This window comes from Typopeltis vanoorti, chromosome 10, assembly GCF_054136105.1.
Source record: "Typopeltis vanoorti isolate ZY-2024b chromosome 10, IOZ_Tvanoo_1.0, whole genome shotgun sequence".
In the NCBI taxonomy this organism is placed as follows: Eukaryota; Metazoa; Arthropoda; class Arachnida; order Uropygi; family Thelyphonidae; genus Typopeltis; species Typopeltis vanoorti.
Genome location: NC_143558.1, coordinates 106,894,257 through 106,915,118, shown reverse-complemented (window position 1 = coordinate 106,915,118; position 20,862 = coordinate 106,894,257). Strand labels below are relative to the sequence as shown.

Sequence of the window (20,862 nt, the reverse complement as noted above, 5' to 3'; positions counted from 1 at the left end):
TCTTTTTTATTGCTGATTTTATACCAAATTTATTATAACAGTTATTCAGTTTAATTGGGGAATCTTGCAGGCTTGTGTTGGATTTATTCAAAACTATAACATCACCTGCATAAAGTAAAGAGCTGAGATTAACATCACCAATTTTGATATCAGATTTAATACCACTTTCCTTCATAATGTGATCTATATAGATAATAACAATGGAGATAGTGTGCACTCTTGTTTTAGACCTGATTTAACATCAAACCATCTTCCTGTACCTCCTTCAATTCTAACTGCTGACACCTGCAGTTTAACTAGAAACTATGTATTGTTCAATAATGCCCCATTTATACCATATAACTATAGCATTGAAGAACTTTCCCTCTTTGCACTTTGTTATATGCCTTTGAAAGATCAACAAAACTTAAATACCGATTCTTTGTTGTATTCCCGAGATTTCTCAACTATTTACCTTAAAGTGGAAATCTGATCCTATCAACCTTTGTTTGGCCTGAATCTAGGAACTTGGTGAATAACCAGCTTGTTCTTCACCAAGCATAAATCTTACAGAATGACTTGGGTTCGATTCTCATCAGTGATGTGAGGAACCTTTATCTGGTCTCTTTCGACTAAAGGTGAGTTAGCTGGTCTCATATTAGGTAGAGGGTTTTTTCCATCCGGAAACTAGAGTTTTTCATCCCACAGAACATGCAAACTGGCCCCACGAACACACACTTCTACAGACATATGACACCTCCAGGAATAAGGAGTACCTATCCTATTCCATATGATCTCGGTTCCAAATGCCTACATGGTAAAATGCGTTGGTCTGCACTTCAGTGTAAATTAGGATAGGAACCTCCCACAATGAGTTTTTTGACTCCATTTAAGTCCAATCTTAATAATATACATAAGGATATTGCTGTAGTAAGAAACTGTTTTGCTATGCCTCCTCACAAATGGACACTTAAAAAAGGCTGAGGAATGTAAATGCAACCAGTTGATTTATTCATCAAACAAAGCATTGTTAAAAATCCTCCTGATTAATTTCCTATGTATGTTGGTAATGAGGACAAATGTAGAAAGAAAATGAGTACTCTGTCAAGGGCAGAATAAACTGACACCACTCTTCTTTTGATAGCAATCTCCCATGACAGTAAATAAGGCATGAAGGCAGACACTGAATGAAATATTGTTTTATACGTGGGCAATTCTCCGAAGTTTTATTCCAGGTGGAAACTTCTGTAGCAGGCCAGTATCAGTTTCATATGGGTGAAGGTTTTCTGTCTGTTAATGTTGATTTAATAGAAATATTTTGTCAATATAATTTGGTGATCTTTCTCACAAATTTCATTTAATTTGTTGATTATTAATGTGTGGGCTATGAAATTTATGAACATGTCACCGTTTCAGTTAATATGGCTTTAAGTAATTTTTCATACCTGTTTTAAATTATAACTACTTGATAGTGTTGATTTATTCAAGGACATCTTTCTAGTTTAATTCGTCATAATACGAACTTCTTAATCATCAATTTTTCGCCTTTCAAAGCTTAATTTTGTACATATTTGTGTGGTGTATTAGAAATGGAAATGATTTATTTATTATTATTTTTTTTAATTTAGTCATTTCATACAGCTGGAGCTTTCTCCAATAGATTGATGCCAGTATTGATATGGGAGATAAAAAATTCATGTGCCAGGTAAAGTAATATACTTAAAGAGCTAATTTTTTTAATGTGAATTATTATTAATATTCTTTCTTGCATAAGTTGAATTTAATATATGGGAGATACTGAGACAAGGAATGATGAGAGCTTGGTCCACCTTTGCTCGGAGTTGCACTACCTTACCTTAGTCCTGAAGATATTTTCAGGTGCAAACTTTGTTTGCTTACACTTGGATAAAGGATTAAACTAAATTTATTATAATATAATTACAGTTGTAAAAAATACTTTTGCATATATTATTATTAGATAACGCTTTCAGGGAGTCCAGAAACTCGTTGAGGGAGGGCATCTGCTCTACAACTCTGCATCTCCAACACATTACTTACACCAACGGCATCTACTGCCCACTACCACTAGTATTTTCACAAACATTCATGCCCACAGTGGGATTCGAACCCGCAGCCTTTTGGCTGGAGAGCACATACACTCACCACTCGGCCAACCAGTTAAACTCATTTCATGGGATAATTTTTCTCTCTGGTTATACTATAAATTAAAGCTACCAAGAAATTATATTCTTGGTTTAATCCTTTATCCAAGTGTAAGCAAACAAGTTTGTGCCTGAACTATTTTCAGGACTGGAGCAACTAGTATAAAGAAGCTAATGTCTTCACATCACTTACCTTAGTAGAGTTGCCCCAGTCCTGAAAATAGTTCAGGTGCAAACTTGTTTGCTTGCATGTGGATAAAGAATTAAACCAAGAATATAATTTCTTGGTATCTTTAATTTACATTTGATGGGAATGTGCCCTAAGCAAAACACACACACACACACACACATTGCTTGCCTCAAAAGTTTTGCAGTAGGATCTTTGAGATTTTTAAATTTCTTAATTTTCAAGTATGTCAACACTTATGAATCTATAATTCATACAGATTTTCATATGTATAATGTAATTTTGATTATTATCAATTATGGATGTTGAATATTCAGTTTTGCTTTGGTATAGAGGTGAGTCGGCATGTTATACAAATACTCAGCTTTGACCAAATCTTTCTACAGATTTGGTCGAAAAAAAAAAAAATTATATGCCTTGTAACAAACAAAATAAATCTGGGGAAAGCCTTCCCTTCTTGCATAGTCTCATACTAAAGTTTTTTGTATTTTCTATAGGCACTTAATTTGTTGTTTGTGTTTATATTTCAGTTTATGTTATGCAGTCGTAAAAATTCATTTATATTATGAAGACTTAAAATACTGAAAAAGAGTAATCTTTTGGCCATGAATAATAAAACAAGCAACTTTTACTTTTACCATTTATTCGAATTCAAAATTTGCAAAATGTAAGTTTTCTGGATTTTTTGCTACATGTTTGCAAACATGCAGACAAAAAAAGAGCATTAAATATCCATTAATGAATAACAATTTAAATATATTAAGCTCAAATCGGTGGTCTTTGGAACCACTGCTATTTTATAGAAGCTTTTCAAGGAAATTTAAAATAAAATAAAACATGAATTCAAATAAGGTTGCATTATTTGTAAATTTTCCAACTGTTACAGCTCTGGAAATGTGTTTATTTGAAGATGAATATAATTTTTCAGAGAAGTAACAATGAAAAAATTTCTCTGTGAAGAAATTAACAGAGCATTCGATACTTTATTCAAAAATAAATATATTGTTTCTACAATGTTAGATATTATTATTACTGTTGTGATATGGGCACCTCCATGGAGTCAAAAGCCTCATCATGGGAGATGAAAATTATCCATAAAATATATCATACCTCTCCTTGAATCCATTCACAGATAAAACACTCACAACTGACTCTGGCAACTGATTCCACTCATTCACAACTCTCCAAGCTAAAAATCTAGTCCTCACACCCCTACTAACCACACATTTATTCAACTTCCACGGATGACCTCTTGTTCTGACTCTTCTAGCCCTGTTCTGAAACATTTCCCTTGCATCAATCCTATAAAACTCTTTAAGCAACATAAATGTTTCTCTCATATCTCCTCTTTTTCTTCTATCAATCAACTTCTGCAATCCACACTTCCTTCAATTTATCCTCATAGGAAACATTCCACAGACCACTCATCATCTTGGGCACTCGCCTCTGAATCTTCTCCACTGCGTCCTCATTCCCAAGAAACTCAGGAGACCACACTTGAGCACAGTAACCTAGATGTGGATCAAAGCCTTGTAAAAAGGAATAACAAATTCTTATCCCTACTTGTTCTTCAGTAGCCAAGTAATCTTAGGGGCTACCTTAGCAACCTGTCATCTAAACTTTAACTTCTGTCTACCACTATTCCTAAATCTCTAGCTTCATATGTTCCCTGAATGTGGTACACAGCTTGTAATCTATTTATCCCAAAATGCATAACTTTACATTTCTCCACATTAAACTGATACCCATTATCTTTTGCCCATACTGACAGCCTATTAAATCGTTCTGAAAGCTCTCCACAACGCCTTGATTAACTATTACTCTTCCTAACTTCGCATCATCAGCAAACAGCTGAATATTTCCTTTCAGGAATAAATGAATTATTTAATATTTATTTAATATAAATAATTATTTAATGAATGAATATTTCTTATATCATTTATGTTCAAATTAAACCATAGTGGTCTAACACTGAACCTCTTGGCACACACCACTACTCACCAGTTTTCACCTTGATTCTGCCCCTCCATATACTACTTTTTGATATATGTCCAGCAGCCACATAACCAGTGTTATATCCATCGCCATTTGTTCTGATTTGCATAACAGAGCTCTATGTGGTATGATGCCAAATGCCGTTACAAAATCCAGCAGAATCTTCATGTAGCCACTTCCTTTCCAACTCAGCTGTTACTCTATTATAAAAAGTTAGTAAATTACTAAGGCATGACTGAGCCTTCACAAAGCCATGTTGCCCCTCATACAGTATCATATTATCCACCCATTCATGAATTTTCTTTTCTTTGACCAAATATTCCACTACTTTTACCACCATGCCTTTGATACCGATTTGTCTATAATTTGCTACTGCAATCTTAGAACCTCCTTTATGCAAGGGAATTATTTTTCTCTCTTTCCACTCCCTTGGACCTCTACCAGAGATGTGACTTAAATAGCTTAGTCAGAGGCATTGCCAGTTTCCTTGCCATTCTTGCAAAACCCAAGCAGATATCCCATTTAATCTTACAGCTGTATTTACATTGAGATTCTACAATATCCTAAGAACCACCAATTCATCCACATCTTTTCCGACAATAGTGTTTGTCACATATGTTACAGCAGTAACCTCATTTGGACGATATACCCTTCCAAAGGGGCCACTCAGTAACTCAACTATTTTATCTGCTTTTGTCCATCACCACTCATTAAGGGTAATCTTCCATATCATTTTTTCTCTTACTAGCCACATAATGAAAGAACTCTTTGGGATTTTCTTTGGCCTGCCAGGCTAGCTTCTTCTCATAATCTGATTTTGAATTCCTTGCTGAATTTCATGTTGGTCACCTTTCTTGTCTAGGCCTCATTCTGTTCATGAGTTTGATGGCCACCTTTCTCCTTATATACCCTTTACCACATTTTCTTCTTTTGCAGCTCCTGCTCATTGGTATTACTCATCTATTTATCTCCTTACCTTACTTATATAATTTAATGTTGCCTCTTCTAGATAGTTTTATGCCATGGTGAAATTTAAGCTTCCTTCTAAGCTTATCTTGATCACTTGACTTGTAATTCCACATATTCTTATACTGGCCTTGACTTTCTTCTCACTTGACAGAATATTTCTCATATTTTTCAATCTCACAAGTCAAGACTGAATGATAACTTTCGCCAATAGGAAGCAATGTGGCCACCTTGGTTATCGATAGCTCTTCTGATCCTGTGACCAGTTCCGATACTATTTCACACTCCTAGTCCCTTCCATCACATGCTGCCTCAAGTAATTATTTCTCAATAGGTGTATAAATTCCATTTTCTTCCTGCCATGTGATCTTTCTTCCTTCCACTGTGTGTCTCCATAGTTGAAGTCCCCCATAATAATCACTCTTGTACTCATTGTACTAATTTGCTGATGCATGTCTTCCACATCATCCATGGACCCTTTGTCCCCCCCCCCCTCCTCCTCCCACTGGCCTATAGCAACAACCAACTGTATATTTTGTCTTACTGGTCTTGATCTCATGCCAAACTGCTTGAAATGAACAGCCACCCTCCTGCCTATCTCCTATTCTTTTTGGGTGCAATTCATCTACTGTTATTAGCAGAACCCTTCCCTTATCCTATCTTTCCTGAAAATACTAAACATTTTATCCCTGTAACTACATCATTTGCTGTTACACATTTCACTAATGCATATAACTTTTGGCAAGGTGCGCTAACCAATGGCAAAAACTCCTCCCTCACCCTTGTTCCTTATGCTTCTGGCATTAGTATATAGAAACTGCAGCATACCTTTAGCCCCCCCCCCCTACCTACCTTTACTTCCTGAATCGACTACCCTATTCAATCTTTTTGCTTGAGAGACTAGATTCTCCACTGGTTATTCTCACACTTACTCGTCTTATGGATGCCTTCACATAATCTCACCTGCTTCCACCTAATTAAGTGTTCCTGAAGTTGCCCTTCAGCATGCCCAGTGAACAAAGCTCTCTCTTGATACTAAACACCAAACCCATTTAGATGCCATACATCAGCATAGAAATCCTTCTTTTCATCAAACAATGACCACAGATCCACAAATCCTATGTATTGATTCCAAGATTTAAGCTTGCAATTTTTTGAGTTAGACAAAAGTGATTTATTTTAAAAGCATTCTAATTAAAGAGAAATCTGAATCTGATTGTGAAAGTGACAAAGAAATCAATTATAAAAAAAATAATAAAAAAAAAAAAACCTGTTAGATTGTGAGAAAATCATGATAAAAGGGAAAACTGGAGTAAATCGTGGCAAGTTTCTTCATTATGTCATCTCTTCTACTGCTGTATTTCCATCACATCGAAAGCAGAATAATCTACATTAAAAAATTAATAATGAGGTGATTGTGTTTTAATACATTGTTAAAAAGAACGGATGATCTATTAGTCTGGTGAGAAGAATGGAAAATCATGTTGTCCATTTAGTGAAATAGCAAGAAACTTTGCTATTTCACTAGAAGTAGAATTCTTCATTAAAAAAAAAAACACTTTCCTACATGGCAATTTATGGGGACTTCATTGTGATCATTAAATCCATAATTATTCTCTGTATTGAACAATTTGAAATCAAAGTTCCATTAGTATTTTTTGTAACTTAAAGAAATAAGTGCAATGTTTTATTTTTCTTATTTTTATGCTGTATTTTTTTTTTTTTTTATATTTAAGAAACATAATTTTTTTTCACTTTCATGCGGTTCCATTGCTAGCTGAAATGTTATCACACATATTTTTTAATCTTCCTTCATTCTTTTATAAATCAATTTTTAAGAGTATATATTTTTGTTCAAAACTGTTTTTTTATCACTATGCTTTGGTAGAATATTTAGTGCTTCAGCTGAATTACAAACCAAAACCAAATATTCAGTATTCGTTTATTTAGCCAAATCATGCTTCAGTACATCCCTACTATAAGTGCACACTGTCACAAATCAAATCCCCCCCCACCAATATAAACCCGACAAAGGTAAGCCCTCAACTTCCTAAAAATCAGGTAAGTCCACAAAACCAGAATGATAGCGAAATTTTTACAATGTAACTGTCGTGGGTTTTTCCCAGTATATCAATGATATCAAGATTTTTATAGAAGAAACACAACTGTTTCTTTCTGCAGGAAACATTTAAAATCTAGTGAGGACCCTACCCTAAGGAATTTGACTGTTGTTGCCAAGGGCAGAACTGGGAGTAATCTTGCTTATAGTGAAGTAGCCATCGTATCGAGTAATCACACTCCTCTCACAACTTAATACTGTTCTGGAAGCAGTAGCAATTCGTTTGTCTGTGGAATTTTTTATTACAGTACGTTCAAGTTATTTACCACTGTGTGTTGAGTTAAATGAAATCAATATTGATAACCAACTGCCTGGGCCTATATTTCTTATGGGTGATTTTAATGTGGAAAAGCACTCTGTGGCCATTAAAATGGACAGGCTCATATCATTGAATCGATCCTTCACAATAATGATCTCTTCCTTAGGCACAATAGATTCAATATTTCCATATTCCTACCTGCTCATATTCTGTAATCAGTCTTACAGTCTGCTCCCCTGCCATTTTTCCACTGCTCATGTGTAATATCAAAGACAACATATACACATGTGATCAGTATCCTGTTATTTGCATGTCTTCACACAAAAAACGATTTCCTACTCAGATGCCCATATGGAAAATGGACCAGACTGACTGGAATTCCTGCAGTGGGTTGGAACCCATTCATCATCAGGGCATACGGATAGCTACTGGTACCTTTCACACATCACCCGCTTAATCTTTATATTGAGACAAGTGAACCAGCTCAATTACTTGGACAAAAAAGTTGTCTCTTAATTATGCCCTAAAAAAAAAAAAAATCTTTTCCAGAGCATCCTATGTGGACTAGTATCTTTTCTCTGCATTGGGAAGCTCAATATCATACATGTCAGACTGCCATACATCCTTTTGGTATGTATTAAAGAGATTATGCAAGCTATTAGCATTGATGTTGAAAACATTATCTTGAATGTGCTGCTTGTTTCCCTGACATTACTGTCTTCAACCTGATCCCACTTGATTGCAGTAAATATACAGCAGAGTTGTGTGCCATTCATCTTGCACTTGTACATATAATATAAAACCACTACCAAAAGTGTGTACTTTATACAGACTTATTCACTTCTTTACAGGTTATCCCCTTTCCTGTGTACAATTCATATCCAGTGCTGTGTGTAGTGTTACTCTGTTTTACAAAATGAAGACCCTTAATGTTGATGTTTGGTAGTGCTGGATTCCCAGCCACATTGGAATTAAGGAAAATGAGACTGCATCTGCTAGATCAGCCCATCCCCTTTTCAAAGTACTGTTGAATAGTACCATATACAGATTATAGACAGCTTATAAGATCAAAGCTTCTTGCCCAATGGCAAGAAGCACTGAGAGATTTCATGTTAACCACGCTACCGGCCAGGACGGATATATACGTCCAAGTTACTATGGATGCGAAGTGCATATTAAAATTGTAATACCATTCTTATTACATTGAAATATGATGTATATTTGATCCATAATGGCCGGTAAGGTGGTTAAGCCTGAATTTTATTATATTAAGCATTGGCAGTCTAGGCAATGTAGAGACAGAAGAGAGGAAGTTGTTCTTGCTAGTATCTCACAATCATCTTACACATTCTTATTTATGGAAAGCTGATGCCCCACATATGTGCAAAATATGCAATACATGTCTTAGTATTTGCCATATGCTAGAATGCCAGCATTTTTAACTTTTTATCAAGAATTAATTTACACAAACACATTCGATTATAAATTTTATTTGTATGTAAATATTACTTAACTTAATTTTTGTACATATGCATTATTCACTAGTTTATCTCTTTCTTACTATTTATTAATATCTTGCATACTGCTATGACATTTGCTGTCCTTGCACCAATTAACTTCAAATCAACCAATCAACCCTAAAACTGCCAGGTGTTTACCAGGTTCCTTGCAGTTGCAAACTGTCCAATGCTAAACAGCTGGAGACAGCCAACATTAGAATTTCCACACATGTGGACTACCTCCAGTACCATCATTATATCATCCACGACTGGATATGCTGGAAGAACGCCACTCTACTTCAATGCAACAAATACACATGTGACAGGCTATTCCTGGAATCTGCCTCATCCTTAAGAAACTTTCCAAACCTCAACAAATTTGGGTGCATGAAACTACCCTAAATTTGGGAAGCATTCATCCTCAGATCTTCAGCCCAACAGCGAAGACCATCCATATCAATTTAGCCTACTAGGGAGCAATATTTGGAATGGTAGTCCCAACTTTGGTTGCCTTTATATGGCATCATTTATTCTGTGTTAATTCCTGCATGCACAAATAATATTGTTCTATGTTCTTTGATGATAGCATTTTGACTTTGTTGAAATATCGGAAGTATCAAAGTTACTGAGATTAATATTCAGTATATGTTCATCATCATCATCAAATTCCTGCCGTGTACCCTCAAGTCGTGTACAGGATATGACAGTACTACATGAAAATATTATATCATTACTAACTTCCTATCTACAATTTTCCTCCAAATCAGTCTGTTACTTGTCAAGACTCCAACATTATCAGATCTTATATTTCTATCGTCTAAGGCACTTTGTACCGTATCAGTCCACCTATATCTTGGTCTTCCTCTGGGTCGTTTTGCTGCCAACCTGGCAGAGAACACTTGTTTTGCTAATCTTTCCTCTCCCATTCTATTTAAGTGACCATACCACCTGAGATTAGCTCTGCTAACGCATTCCTGGATGCTGACAATGTCAAGTTCTTTCCTAATATCCTCATTTTTAATATGATATTGCCATTGATGCCATCTGTTCATGCCGCTAATCTTTCTCAGGACTCTCATATCTGTGGTCTCTAGTCTTTGGTCAAGTGTTTTACTTCTGACCCAGCTCTCAGATCCATCAGTTAAAACTGGTTTGAACACTGTCTTGTATACAGCTAATTTAGTGTTCCGACTAATTTCTTTCTTATTCCATATGAATTTATTCAATTGACTTCCCACCATACCAGCTTTGCTGATTCTGTTGTCTATTTCTATATTTAATTTACCATCTTCAGTAAAAATCGTGCCTAAGTAGCTGATATGTTTTACTTGTTCCACAGGTTCTCCATTCACAACACAGTTGACATTTTCAATGATTCTGCCTATTTTCATAGTACATAGTCAATGTACTATGTAAGTACATTGACTATGTACTTACATAGTCAATCACACTACCTCAACAGTACAGCTTCCTCTAAACACATACAAAAATGAAGTACATTCAAAGAGAGAGAAACCCATATTGCAGTTACAATAACCTTAGTCCACTACTTCAGTGTCTAATTGTGAAATCCATCACTGCTTTCCAGAGGATGCGATGCCTGATTTAAAATCCTCTGCTTTTGACTTTCTTTGATTTCCTTGCCTCATTCAGTAACATTTCATCTGCTGTATTTGCCACTTTGGGTGCCAACCTCATTTACCCTGTGTTAGTGCCTGCATGCATATATTCAACGGATCAAGCTAGACAGATCCTTTTTGCTACAAGCAGTGATGACCTAATGCAAAAACTATATTTAATTACCTGAGTTCCTCATAATCTTCTCCACCTTCCCAGTACTTTGCCTTTCAAATAGACCTTAGGGATCACATCTCCTCAGTAACTCAGATCACAGTCTTATACAAGATTCCTCTCACATAGAATGCTCTCCCTCCAACCACTCCTAACCTTTGTGTCCTTTGGTGCTACACAAAGGTACAAAGCAGGATTACCTTTGTAATTTCTTTTGCTCCTTTCCATGGTCAGATTACTGCTTCTATTCATTTGATCCAAACACTTGCTCTGAATCACAAGAATTCACCAGCATGAAGGCCCTTCATTTCTCATTCTACCCCAAAATTCCTATCTACTTTCCAAGCCTTGGTTTAACATAAGGTGCCAAAGCAGATGGAAAAAAAAAACAAAAAAAACTCAGCTTTATCACATATGTCTTAAGCATACTACACTGGTAAGTTTAAGCTTTTTTTTTTCTTCACACTCAGTCTGCTTACTTTATTCTTCATACCCAGCTTCATACTCTTCCCATGCAGAACCATTCAAATAGATGCAAAACAGCCATTACCAAATCCAAATCTGATTTCATAAAGGTTAAAAAAGCAGAAATCTTACCTCCTATCAAATGGAAGCTGTGCTTTCTAATCACTTGCAAAGGCCATCAGACAGCATAGACTCACCTGTATTTCCATCTCTCTCATCTAGATAGCATTACTTTTATAGCACCTTAAGATAAAACTAACATTCTGCCACCATTGTTTTTCTCCAACTTCAGCTTTGTGACCAAGGTAAATTGCTTCCTACCATACCAATGACACAGCATTATATGCTTGTGGATTTTCAGCAAAAATACATCATCAGAAAAATACTTAACAACTTGGATATTAACATCTGATCCCAGTGGCCGCTTTTCACTTGTAATCACACTTTACCAGAGCTAACACTTATGTTGCCTCTATAACCTTTTATACTCATCTGGTACTTATCACATGGAAAAAAGCATCTATCAATTGGTTTCAAAAAGAGAACATTAATCTCTACTAAACACTGATAAATTGCCATTTCCTCAGTCCTCTGAAACATAATAGAAACCAACTAGTTAATCAGTGAATACTACTACGGAATCTGCTGCCTCAGATGCACGACTGACTTAAGCCTACATTACCTATCACTGGACATGTGCTGTGGAAAGGTGTTTGGAGAAGCACATGCTTTAACTTTGATATTTCCTAAGTATTTAATGTCCAGCATTAAGGCCTTCTTGGGGAATTGCCACACATCTGTCTGCTTGCCAGCCTCTGCAGTTGGATAACAATTTTCTCTTTGATGTTAAGGTAGACAGTTCCCTCTTTTCAAGCTTTGTCACCAATGCAGGAACTTTGTTTTATCACCTACTCTCTTATATGTAAACAACCTAATCTCATTTTATCACTAATCCTATCTACAGCTTTTCTGATGATAGTACACTCTATTCATCTTATTCATTCAATGACTTATGCAGTACTCAAACATCCCAAGCTTCAAGATCAGCTGCAACCAGTAATTTGCACTGATATCCATTCATTTTTCAATGGGATAAAGTAACCCTAGTCACCTACACTGTCATCAGAATGCAATCATGTCTTTTCTCTTGCAAACGACATCAGTTCACCTTCACAGAATACAGAAATGACCACACAGGATCAGATCTCTGTCTCCCCCCTCCCCCCTTGCACTTGCATTTAACCTCAGCCTCTCCCAGCATGAACATCACATAGTTTCCTCAACTCTAAAAAAAAACTAGACATTCTTTTCTGCTAAAGATGCTACTTTTCACCCATCCAGCTATTAGTTTTATACAAATCCACCCATCCTTTGAATACTGTTCACATGTTGGGGTGGTGCACCTAAAGCCTTCCTAAAAATTAATAATCCTCCCCTGACAGACTCACTTCACCCTCTATCTCACAGATTCACTGTTTCAGCTCTGTGTCTTTTCTACAGATACGGCATCCTTCACTTTACACAATTTTGAATAATACACTTTTTGAATTAGCATGGTTAATACATTACTATCACAATTTTATTAGCACAGGTTAAAATTTTGCTTGACACATTCCATTCATGCTTGTTCAGATTAAATTTTTTGAACTTTCCTTGAGATGAGACAAATTTGTCATATTACTAAATAGAGTATAGAGATAATTGGTCTGCATACAATAATTGGTGTAATTAGAGACAAATGGAATGAAAACAATCTCCTTGCAAACTGAAAAATTCCATCCCCTCCCACAGATGCTATTACACATAAGCAGAACAGTTTTGTAGCACTACATACATTGTCCTACATCCTCTTGCAAAGTTTTTGTTGCAGTGGTAATACCTATTCATAATGTAGTCATTGGGTGCAGAAACCGTAAGATTTGTGTAAAAAAATTTTCAAAAGCCAATAAAGATGTGTGTGTGTGTGTGTATGACTTGAAACCAGAATTGCATTTTTTCAGATTTTCTACATTATTAAGGCAGTTCAAAAATAATAACATACAAATAAAATTTAACTGAAAATATTTGAACTAGTGTAACTGTATATTGATAATGTAAAAATGCACCCGCCCTGCATGAAAGGGACATAAGCAGAATTTCATCTTGAAGTGGAGGCACTGTCCCTTCATAAATTACTGATCATTGTAAACTACTTTACAGTGTTTTGCTAAAAGTTCATTTATAATTTCAAAGGATACATGTGAATTCATAACAGTGTGAATGTATGTACATACTGTGATTATAGTAGCCTTTGTGGTTCAACCCACTGCTAAATAATGACTACTGACCAATAAAAATGAGCATTTTAATATTAAAAAGTTGTCCTTCGACAGTGACTCTTGGTAAAAGGAAGAGTAAAACAGAACATGCCAGTAATAAAGACTGAAAAAGTGATCACTTAGAGCAGAAACTTGAATTAAGAGATATGAGTGTGGTGATAAGAAAGGGAAAATTGAATTTGATTTTGGACTGAATGAAGCAACAGCATGAACTGTTGTCTCATTCAGTAAATGTTTGAGAATTGTTACACTCGTAATTTAGAATTATCAACTGATAATGACCTCCTAATGAACAACATGCATATAAGGACAAGATGATTGCAATTCATAACAAAATGTAAAAAATGAAAGTCTTTCAATCATTGTTTCAAGCTGTTGAAACTTCAAAACAACAACTTATAGATATTGACCCTCATCTTGATTGCAAAATGAAAGTTTGCCAGAATGTAGACAGTTATGAGCTGTTATCCTGAGATATACACACTGAATAAGAAACTAGTCAGTTCAAAGTATACCTTGTTCAAATATTTCTTATAATTTTCTTTTAAATACATTTATTTTTAAATCTTTTAAAACATTTTATTATTTATAGTTATATTGGCAGTAAAAACAGCAAAATCAAATCTCTTTCAAAAAAAATTAGAATATTTCAAAAACCCATGGATGAGTTACATTTTTCCATTGTTTATTATATTCAGTTAACATGTTTTCACTTAGAATCGAGTTTTCATGAGATACATTAACCAATTAACCGCATAAAGTAAGGAATTCCTGTAATTCAATGGCCACTAATAGCAACTGCTGCCAAATATCTTTTTGTGCAACTGCAAACACGTAGAATCTGCTACTCTTTTATTCTATATGTTTCTGTCCTCTGGAACAGCTTTTGTGAAGTGTTTTCTGATAACCACATACTTCCTTCAAGAAAAATGTCAGTAGATTTCTTTCTCAACCTTTACCTATACCCTACTGATGGCACTATATGCTATAGGGTCTTCTACTCCTGTGTATGAGATAAATATTAAAAAGCTTAATGTGGTCATATTATGACCACATTAAGTACTCTTATGAATAACCACCAACACCTAAGTCTGTCATTATGTTTAATATTAATTATGATTTTATGAATTGTGCAATATTATTCTCAAATATTTGATTCATATCACACTGACTGTTTCTCCACAGATGCTACATTATAAAATATTTATTTATTGTTATTATTTATTATATAATATATTTTGTTATTATCACTATTATTATATTATAATAATAATAGGCACTCTCATTCCCACCAGTTGATTCAAGTGACCATGAAGTGATCACCAAGTCCTTGCATAGTAGCCAGCCATGTGAAGACTTGGTATATATGTGATACTATAAGGCTGGTGGTTATGAAAAACTTGGGAGATCGCTCACAAGTAATGAAGAATTGGATCGAAAGGAGTCAGACATTGCTTCTGTCAGATAGTTCCTGAGGTGTGATGTGCAGTCTGGAAGAAGAACATTTATGGAGACATAAATGGAGCTGTACAAAATGCTTGGTAATAAGTAGTTGAATGTGGAATAAGGAGTGAGTGTGGAAGGTGACTCACTTCCTAAAGTGCAATATGAGCTGCAGTTATTAATCCTATTCTTTTGATACTTGATCTGCAGAAGAACGCATGATTATAGAATGATAACCACTGCAGAGGATATAGTTGAGATATTAAATGAGCATAGAGGCATTTCATCCTCATGAATGTGATGATATGCAGAACTTGAATACAGTGGGAAGAATGGAGGAGGAGAATGATGGTGAGTAAGCAGGAAGTATATGACTAATTGAGTAAACTTGAAGTTAATAAGCCTGTTGGACTTGATGATGTATCACCATGTTTAAAGGGAATGTTTCAGAGAGTTAACAGCTTTATGTATCTTTTATAACCTGAACTCTGCACCGAAGCAAGTTTCAAAAAAAGTGGACAGAGGACAAAATTGTTCAACATAAGGGAGGGGGGGGGTACATAAGACTAAGACTTTGAATTATGGACAAAGTCTGTTTATCTGAAGCTGTGGTCAACATGCTGGAGAGGTTAGTAATTGCCATAATTCAGAATTGGGTTGGCTTGATAATAGCAGCATTCTCTTTGATGGACAGCATTGGTTTGCAAATGTAAAATTGTGTTTTAGCAATATACTTGCTTATAACATAGTGACAGATGCAATGGACAAGGGAGATATATACCAAGTGGTATATTTAGATTTTGAAAAGGTCTTTGATAGATTGACACATGACAACAAGCTTGTAATTAAATTAAACTAGATGAGGTTTGATAAATTTGTGTGTATTGGATCGGAGATTGGTTGTCTGATATATATGTATCATCGAGTTGTTTATGAGGGAGCTTTTTTGAAGCCATTGCTGTTTAACTTGTATGTGAATGATATTAAGAAAGGTTTGAATGGTGATATGTAGTTGTTTGCAGATAATGCAAAGTTAGGAAGAACTATGAGGAATAGAGCAGATGTGGCTCTGCAAGATGACTTGAATAGACTGGATAAATGTGTAAGTGAATGAGGTTGTCATTTCAATGTTGTAAAGTATTATTATTACTATTATTATGTGACACCTCCATGGAGTCCAAAGACTCATCGAGGGAAGGCACCTACTCTACAACTGTCCACCACTCGATCCACCAACTACAATGAACCGCAACAACACCATCTACTGCCAACCACCACCATTAGTATTTTCACAGACAATCACAAACATCCATGCCCATGGCAGGATTCAAACCCCTAGCCTTTTGGCTGGAGAGCAGATACGCTAATTAGGCAGCAAAAATAAGGGGCCACACAAGAGGAAAAATTTGGAATGTAAAGATAGGATGCAGAGTATACATTTTGTGAGTGATATGAACATTTTCATGTGGAAGTTAGAAGATTATGTTCTATGCTATAAGACCTTCATCAGGCCACATATTGATTACTATGCACAGATTTGGTCATCTGGTTTTAAAATGAAGAAGAGATATTAGATAGGCTCCAGAGACTGTTGACTAAGATTGGTTCTGGTCTCTGAATGTTGAGCATGATGTGACAGATTGAAGAAATGCAATTTGCAGAGGTGGATATGAGGAGGGTAAGATGTTATTACCAGATTAACATGGATGAAGATTTTCATAGAATGGGAAAACTCAAACTGTCATATGAGCAAAATTTGCTCATATGACAAATGGTCATTATTCATCATTCAATAAGCAGGGTATTATTACTCTATATGCATCTCCTTTATCCATTGAATTTGTCACCTTGTAATACATAAGAGGATTACTAAAGTGACCAACCCTCTAACAAACACATGTTGATCATTAAAGAACACTGCTATTATCAGCACATTTCTGAATCCTGGTGCTCACCAACTTCTTTAACACTTTAAAAACTCCAAACACACAGATTTGCCTTTAATTTGTAGCCTTGGTCTTATCTCCCCCCCCCCCTTTGTGAAGTGGAACAATTTTTCCCACCTACATAAATTTACAGAACTAATAAAAACAGGAATTGAGATAAATGGAATTGAAATTCACTGGTTAAAATTTGCTGATGATATAACAGTTATTGCTGATAATGAGCACAAAGTGAAATCCAACCTGACAAAGATGGAAGAAATTTTCATGCAGTATAGCCTAAAAATTAATTACAAGAGAACTAAACTACTAATCACAAGTAAAGCATATCCTATGAAAGTAAACTTGGAAATAAATAACCCAATACAACAGGTAACTTTGTTTAAATACCATTTAGTCTCATCACGGAAGATGGAGGAAGCTAACTAGATATAAAAGCAAAAATGGACTTAGTCAAAAAGGTTTCTACAATAGAAGAAACATTTTTTATTATTATTATTTCATGGCACCTCCAAGGAGTCCTAAGACTCATTGAGGGAGGACATCTACTCTACAACTTTTCATGTCAACCACATAATCCACAAACTACACCTAACCAGCACTACCATTATCATCCACGCCATGTACTGTCCACCACAACTAGTATTTTTTGTTTGTAAATTGCATGTGTGTTCTGAAGGCTGATTTGTTTATATGCCTGTATTGGGTTGGATATGATTTTTTGTATAGAAATTACTATACAAAGTATTAAATTTGCAGCATGAGTGCTTTGAATTCACTCCCTCCTTACTTCCCACACTGCTGACACACAATCCTTAAAATTTTCTTGAAGAATTCCTGCAAAACAGACAAACTGAATAGGCATTTGACATAGTATGCAGACTATAAATGCAATTCATTAGCTTATCATGGTATTAAGTAGGTTTATGTCTAGCCAAATTACTTGGTGTAAAAGGTCACTGGGTCTAACATGTCAAGTATGATAATGATTCCCAAACTAATAATGTCTCTTTGTTACTAAACTTGTCTGCTCACTTTCAATCTTTCTTCAACGTAGCCAATGGAAAATATGAAATTTAGTAACAGACAAATAAATGTAACTGAAGAAGCTTTTGTTGCAAATCTTGAAAATTAAAATAAATAAATAAAAAATTGTCACTCTGCACCTAAAAATTATAATTTATTGAATCAAAAAGATTGGTGAAAACATACATCTGGAGCATAGCACTACATAGTTATGAGACTTGGACTTGAACAAAACAAGATACCAAAAGATTGGAGGCATTGAACTTTTGTGCTGGAAAAGGTTGATGAGAATTAGTGTGAAAGAAACAGTCTAATGGAGAAGTTCTAAAAAAGGTTTAAGAAGAGTAGTCACTAATGAACCACATAAATAAGAGAAGAAAAAGCCTAATTGGACACCACCTTGAGGCATGGAGGACTGCTTACAGAATAATGGAGGGGACTGTAGAAGGAAAGAAACTAAGAGGCAAACCAATAATTTCATATACAAACAATAATAACTGGAGCTAAGAGCTATGAAGAAATAAAAGGAAAGGCACAGGATAGGGTGTTATGAGATACTTCTACCATTAACTAATGTTTAGATTGATATACCTGAGAAGATGGATTTCTTCTCTTTTTCTTTTTGTCATTGTATTGGATTTTCTCGAATGTGTTACTCTTCTTTTAGAAAATGCTGTGGAAAAGTTTGGCAAAACTTAAGTCTTGCTATGTTGCTCAGGCATTTAATTCCTTTGTGAAGGCCTCTTATGTGAAATATCTTAATGATCCATCATTTGCAGTTTGGATTATCAGTTTTCTTTCTCTGTCTACACACATTATCTTGTGATGGTGGATTATTATTAATGCTAGAGTGTTGCACAGCTCTGTTGTTTCACCTACTCTCTTCCTGCTATTTATCAATAACTGTCTCAACCGACTACAAATTCAGTACACTACTACTGGTGACACATTGCATTATACTGTGTCCTTCGTATTCAAAAGCCTTTGCATTATCCAAGTGAACAAAATGCTTAGAATATTATCATCATACATTTATTTATTTCATTCAATAGCATATTATGGGACAAGTAAATTGGTTTTCATAATGGAAATTCATTACTTTAGCAGAGTTCTCTAGTCTCATATTGTGTGTCTTTAACATTGTTGAATATTGGCTTGTCTTTTTTACAGGAGCTAGAAAGGAAACTCTGCCATCCTTAAGACTGTTATTCACTTGGTTCTACCTTTTAAAATGTCTAATGGTCTTGTTTCCTAAGCAGAATTTAAACCAATGTCTTTCTCTTAGCAAGAGAGTTATTCTTCCCTCCTCAGTTACCTTTAATATTCAGAACTTACAACAAAGTTGGCATGCCATTCAGGATAATATCTTCATTTCTTTCTTGATGCAAATATCACTGCTGTGAGTTGCCTGGTGTTGCACTACCTTACCCCAGTCCTGAAGATACTTTCAGGTGCAAACTTTGTTTGCTCACACTTGGATAAAGGATTAAACTAAACTTATTATAGTCTAACCAAGTGAAAAATAAACTCTCAACATCTTTCTCTGAATCCAGAGTAATTTAATAATAAGGTTGCACACCCTTTGGCAACTCTTATAGGTTAGGATGACCTCTCATTGCTTCTGCCTTTGTATCTGCACTACTGGGCCTGGCTCCCACTGACGAGACCTCAATAAAGGTCGAAACCGGTATGGATAGTGGCCCTTGCCTTAATGCATAGGATTACACATATCCGCAAGGAGATGTGCTTTGCATTATGGGAGATCCTGAGATAGGAGTAATGAGAGCTTTCTCCACCTTTGCAACGAGTTGCCTGGTGTTGCACTACCTTACCCCAGTCCTGAAGATACTTTCAGGCGCAAACTTTGTTTGCTCACACTTGGATAAAGGATTAAACTAAACTTATTATTATCACTGCTGTGGTCTACATTACTGTATCTCTATACAACTATTCTGCTGAAATCCTTTCATAGGTTAGGATAGTTGATATTGACTCAGTCTTCCTCTTCTTCCTTTTCCAGCAGAAATGAAACAATTTTTCTATTATATGCATTTTTGACAGATATTTCAAGATTTTCAGCAAAATTGGCATTGGTTCTTCCACTTCTCAACTTTCCTCTAAATAGTTCAAGATATATGCAGCTACTACTAAATTTTAAATTTACAGAATAAATTTTTCTTCACCTTTGGTCATTCCTCTTTCTACTCTTTGGAACTGTCATATTGTACATAACTAAAATCTATGGGTATGTTCTAATTTTCATAAATTTCTTCTGAGCATCACACACTTTAACAGTACTAAAGTATTTAACAGTACTGAGGGAGTGATCTTAAAACAATCCCTCATGTTTTAAGATCACTGTTGGGGAACAAATACACATATTTCTGATATCAAGATAATAGAGATATTTGAGAAAAAAAAAGTCATATCAAAGTTATTCATAATCAATATTCATAATCTTAATGTAACATTTTTTTTTCTTATCCCACAGGAATGTGGTTGCTTATGTGAAAGTTGTGTTAATAATAATAGGTGAGTAGTTTTTTTTTTTTTCCAAATGCTTTATGAGAAAAAATAATCTAATTCTAAAATTAGATAAAATGATCTTTATAAACAAAAGCTTCTTTGTAATGACAGTTAACAAATGTGATTTGAAAATAACAATGGTAATAGTAATAACAAAATGGTAAATAAATATTTCATTAAGATA

At 35.0% G+C, this 20,862-nt stretch overlaps 1 protein-coding gene across 2 annotated transcripts in view; it reads left to right on the top strand.

Moving 5' to 3' along the window:
• LOC150102656 (uncharacterized) overlaps positions 1-20,862 on the top strand; it is a 144,005-nt gene that overhangs the window by 11,887 nt on the left and 111,256 nt on the right. For both annotated transcript variants that reach the window (XM_090398926.1, XM_090398927.1), the window contains exons 2-3: positions 1,608-1,684; positions 20,644-20,684. In XM_090398926.1, the coding sequence (XP_090255052.1) occupies positions 1,658-1,684; positions 20,644-20,684 (68 nt within the window). In that variant the 5' untranslated portion in view covers positions 1,608-1,657. The remainder of the gene's footprint in view (positions 1-1,607; positions 1,685-20,643; positions 20,685-20,862) is intronic.